This window comes from Nannospalax galili, unplaced genomic scaffold (assembly GCF_000622305.1).
Source record: "Nannospalax galili isolate Female #2095 unplaced genomic scaffold, S.galili_v1.0 scaffold335, whole genome shotgun sequence".
Taxonomy (NCBI): domain Eukaryota; kingdom Metazoa; phylum Chordata; class Mammalia; order Rodentia; family Spalacidae; genus Nannospalax; species Nannospalax galili.
The window spans coordinates 2997446-3002916 of NW_008337842.1; the positions used below are offsets into that span (position 1 = coordinate 2997446).

Below are 5471 nucleotides of genomic sequence, written 5' to 3' on the forward strand. Positions count from 1 at the left end.
GAGAGGGGAAAAAAAAAAAAAAAAAAAAAAGGAAGGCCAGCCTGGTCTACATATTGAGTGCCAGGACAGCTGGGGCTACAGGGAGACCCTGTCTCGAGGAGAAAAAAAAAAAATTTTATTTTTATTTTTAAAGACAATTAAAATTGGGTTTTTCACAATGTGGAAGGGGGGGAGAGGGGGGAAAAAAAAAAAAAAAAAAAAAGGTCCCCCGAGGCCACGGCAGAGGAAGGGCTGTAGACACAGGCTGACTAACATTCTGCTTCCTGCTTTTTATTGGATTTTATTCTTTGGGGGCGGGGGAAAGCAGATATGGGAACTGCTGATGTGCAGGTCAGCCTGGGGCTGCCATATGTAGGCTTTGGAAAGATTCCGCAGTTTCTATCTCTGTGATTGTGTGTGCTTCTGTATAGAGCAAGGAAAACAAGCTAGAATTGGGCTTTCCAAGCTGTTCAGTCACAATTGTCAGTGAAAGCACTGTCCCTTGAATGTCAGATATGAAGAGTCAGCTGACATTTATTGAGGGCCTACTGTATGGCAGACCCTGGCAAGGTGCCTTCTCACAAAGCTGAGTTGGGTGAGGGCTGGGATAAGGGTGCAGCCAGAACTTGAGGGCCCAGCAGGGACTTGTGGGGATCCTGCACTTGCACTTGTCCTTTTGACCTGATCTAAGCATTTTCATCGGCTTTCTATTTCCTCACAGAACAGCAGACTTTTGCTTTTCCTTTTTCACTCTTGCTAGTTCATGTGTTTTCATATATCTTAGTAAGAATAGATTTCATTTTCCACCCATCCACTCTCTTTGCTCTTCCCTACTCTGTCAGGGGAGAACTCATAAATGTCATTGGTTACAAATCCACTCTCCACACTTGCCAGTGTAACAAACCCACTTTCTGAAGGGTTCACAGCCACGTTGTCATAGTCACAGGACATGTCATCAGGAGTGGCTTCTTCAGAACACACCCGGAATGTGATATTCTTCAGGTCTGGCCGGGGCTCAGCTAAGTCAGCTTCACTTTGCTTTCTGATGACATTGTAAATGTCTGGGTCATTGCTGTTTTCTTGGTGAGGAGGGGGCCATATGGAATGCTGCTCCTTTGAGCTAGAGTCTGGCTGCTCCTGTTTTCTAGAAGGAAAGAAAACCAGACTGAATATTTGAGACCAAGGTACTGCAAATATCCCTGTCTTCCTCTTGAAGCAGGAGGAAGTAAATTCAGGAAGTCACTGAGTTCCACTTCTCACCTCCCTACGTGGACAGGTCAGGGCTTTGGGGGTGCATGGGGCAGGAAACAATTCAAGAAAGTGTCATGTTCATGGCATTCATACATACACCATTCATATGCCCAGAGTATAGGACATAGGTTATTAGCCTGGATTCCAGGATTCCTTAGAGAGTGTGGGACTGAAAACCAATAGGACTTAAACTCATCTCTAAGCAAAATGAACCGTTTCTACAATTATCAGTGTAAATAACAGTCCAGAATGGAGTTAATAATATCTTTGATTTCATCACCAACAGAAATCATATTTAAATATCACCTCAGATTTTATAATTCCCTTAAGATATTTTATACATACCTCTACTTCAAAATTATAATTATGCTCACTACCATAAAAGCATTAATAGAAAAGCACACATATTACTACATTACATATTAACTTTTTGAAATAGTTTGCTAAACTGTACAATAGTGTAATTTCTCCTTTTTTATGCTAATGTATTTTGTATGATGCATTTAAAAATATTGTTCAAGGGATTGAGGGTATAGCTGAATGGTAGGTCACTTGTCTAGCATGTGAAAGGCCCTGGTTGATCACCCAGTGCCACTACAAAACAGAGAGAGAGAGAGAGAGAGAGAGAGAGAGAGAGAGAGAGAGAGAGAGAGGAAAGGAAAGGAAAGAAAGAAAAAAAGGAAAGAAAAGAAAATGTTCTGGGAATAGGCCTCAAGGTTTCACCAGCTTGCTACAGGTGTTTGTGGTACACAATACCCAGAAAGGTTAAAAACCTTTGGAATAGAGGGACTCTAGCTTAAGCTACAATTCCTAAATCCTGGCAAGATGCTAAATAAATACAAGAAGGGAAAACAAGGACTAACTGCCGAGTAAGCAGTTGGAAAATTTATTTGTAATCATTGAACCAAATACTGTATTTATTTTTAAAAGATCTTTATTTTATTTATGTGCATATGTGCATTTGTGTGAATGTATTTTGTGTTGGGGAGTGTCTGAAGGCCAGAAGAGGGCAATGGATTCCCTGGAGCTGGAGTTACAGGCTGCCTAAAGTGGATGCTAGGGACTGAACTTGGGTTCTCTGGAAGAACAGCATGTTCTGTTAACTGATGAGCCATTTCTCCAGCCCCAAATCTATGTTAAATTAAAAGGAAATCTTGAACAAAGATGATTATAGTAATGGTTAATGTTTTGAGGTCTTATTATATAAGCATGCCTTATCAGCCTTGTTCCATGCATTCATTGCTTTAATCCCATAAACTCCTTTAAGGGAACTCTGAATGAAGTAGGTTCTGCATTGGAGTTTATCAATTCATTCTGAAGTGAGTTAACCTTAAGCTGCACCTTGATTTTCCTGCTGTCCAGTGGGAACACTAGCCTTCTTGCATGTATACCACGATGGTAGGGGATAAAAGTGTAACTGAGAACAACTGCATGTACCTAAAAATGTGAGCAAATGATTTTGATCATGCATAGAGGCTGTCTGTGCCTGTGGTAGTCAATTGGAAGAAAAGTCAATTAAAAGGAATTTAGTTCATTTATTTGGAATGAAGTGGCTTCTCAGAATGCTTTGGAACACACAGTTTTCATGTGGCCCATTAGTCATTCCGTACTCAACAAATATTTTTGGAATGACGGCCTGCACTTATGAGGGCACTGTGCTGGGTGATGTGTAGATACACAGGAAGTGAATAACACTGTTTCACCTTCCAAGTTGCTTAAAATAAAGAACATATGATCATTGGCTTAATCACAACTCAGCACAAATACTCAGTGTTCCTCAGTGTCCTCAGTCTGCTAGGAAGTTTACTTCAGATCTGCAATGGTCCTTCTCTTGGAGTTGCCGTGGCTTTTAATGAAGTCAACAGGGTAACATCCAAATCTCAGGGTACAGAGGGAGCAAAGTTTACATGATGAAGGTTTTACTTGCCTCCTCCTACAGATCCAAACCCAACATACAGCTGAAGTGACCACAAGTACGAGGAAAAGGGGAATGCTGGGGATTAGGATGTAGGCAAGATTCAAGGCAGCCTCTGAAAAAAACCAAACCAAACCACGCAGTTAGCCCTGGTGATCTCCCTGCCCCCTTCTCTCTGCAGCAAATCAAGCTTTAAAAAGCATAATCTGGGGCTGGAAAGATGGCTCAGCAGTTAAGAGCACTGGCTGTGTTTGCAGAAGACCTGGGTTAGAATCCTAGCACCCACATGGTGGCTAACAACCACCCAGGGGATCGGACGCTCTCTTCTGTCCTCTGTGGGCACTGCATGACATGGGTGCACTTACATACATGCAGGTATAATACACATAAAATAAAAATAAATAAACAAAATTAAAAATAAAACTTTAAATAAAAAGGGTCCCACTCTCACCTCCCTTTGCTTCCTGGGCTGCACACCCTCCAGTGTTCTGGTACCAGCACCTTCCCTGGGTAATTGCAGCGTGTCCAGCATGCCTTGAGTCCCCCAGCCTCTTTCACCCTCCCAGGCCGCGCCCCCCAGTCTCTCCTCCTAGGCGGGGTACAGGCCCATTTCCTGTCTGGGCACCCCAGACACCAGGACTAACCTCTCAGCCCAGAGTTGCCACTGCTTCCTGATCCTTTGCATCTGGACCAACCTAGTCCCTCCCTGCTGGCCCTCAAGAACCTTCTGGGCCTGGTCCCACCTTCACCTCCCTTTACTTCTTTGGGCTACACAACCTCTGGGTGGTCTGGTGCCAGCACCTTTCCTGATCCCCAGGAGTCTTTTGGACCAGGTCCTGCCCTCATATCCCTTTGCTTCCTGGGATGCAAGGCCTCCGGTGTCCTGGTACCAGCACCTTCCCTAGGTAAGTCCAGCGTGCCCAGTGTGCCTTGATTCCCCCAGCTTCATACAGGCCCGTTTCTTGTCTGGGCACTCCAGACACCAGGGCTAACCTCTCAGCTGCCACTGCTTCCTGATCCTTTGTATCGGGACCAACCCATTTCCTCCCTGTGGCCCCCAGGAACCTTCTAGGCCTGGTCCCACCATCACCTCCCTTTACTTCCCTGGGTGGCACAACCACCAGCTTCCTGAGACCAGCATCTATCCTGAGCCCTTCTCCCAGGCCAGCCCAGTCTCCAAATTCTTGAGTGCAGCATCTTTCCTGGAGGGACCCATACCTTAGGAGAAAGCATCTGAGCCTCATCTCACTTGGGCCTCTGAGGGAACTCCTGAAGACAAAAGCAATTAGGCCACTCCAATATAAAATCAAAAGAGAGAAAGAGAATCTGAAGCCTAGACCAACCAGCTTTTCATGCCCAACGAGTAAACCACAAAGGCACATAAAGTTTACAAAAAGAAGCAGATCTAAACTCAACAAAGGAAGGCTTGAGTCTCACATAAGGATCAGAAACTAGGACGGAAATTCACATGTCAAAGCCACAAAGAAAAAACAATAACATGAAAAACTAAGATAATATATCCTACCAAGTACCAATAGTCCTCTAGAGGAGCACAATGAGAACTCCCTAGAGATAACACAGGACCTGGAACTCAAAAGAACAATTATAAACATAATAAAAGAATTAAATGAGTTTAAAGAACACACAAAGAAATAAAAGAATGAATTCAGAAAAGAGTTAGAAATATTGAAGAATACTCAGGATGAAATGAAGAAGGAAGTAAAACACTCAGTAAGCCAATTAGAAATAACAGGAGAAAGCCTCAACAACAGGATGAACGAAATGGAAAACAGAGTATCAAGACTGGAAGATAAAGTGGACAAATTAGGCCACTCAAGCAAAGATTATGAAAAATTTAAAAAAACACAAGAAGGGAATATGCAAGAACTGTGTGACACCATAAAAAGCCAAACTTATGAATCATAGGCATACAGGAAGGAAAAGAATCTCAAGTTAATGGTATGGAACAGATCTTCAACAGGACTGTAGAAGAAAATTTCCCAAAATTAAAGAAATACATGCCCATACAAATACAAGAAGCATATAGAACACCAAATAGACAGGACCAGAAAAGAAACTCTCCTTGGCACTCATAGTAAAAACACTAAACATACAGAACAAAGGGAGAGTACTGAAAGCTGCAAAAGAAAAACAAGTCACATATAAAGGAAAACCCATCAGAATTACAGCTGACTTTTCAGTGTAAAAATCTTCAGTGACATAAATAGGTGGAAAGAATTCATGTCCACAAAACCATCCCTTCAGAGAGTTCTTGAAGCAATACAAAGAGCTGAAGAAAAGAATGACTATATCCCAGGGGTTACAG

The 5471-nt window shown here is 42.8% G+C and overlaps 1 protein-coding gene across 4 annotated transcripts in view; it reads right to left on the reverse strand.

Annotated features, from left to right (window-relative positions):
- Positions 1–259: 259 nt before the first annotated feature.
- Layn (layilin) overlaps positions 260–5471 on the reverse strand; it is a 30943-nt gene continuing 25731 nt past the window's right edge. For all 4 annotated transcript variants that reach the window (XM_029563409.1, XM_008832803.3, XM_017798079.2 and 1 more), the window contains 2 exons: positions 3158–3260; positions 260–1123 (listed from right to left, as the gene is read on the reverse strand). In XM_029563409.1, the coding sequence (XP_029419269.1) occupies positions 760–1123; positions 3158–3260 (467 nt within the window). In that variant the 3' untranslated portion in view covers positions 260–759. The remainder of the gene's footprint in view (positions 1124–3157; positions 3261–5471) is intronic.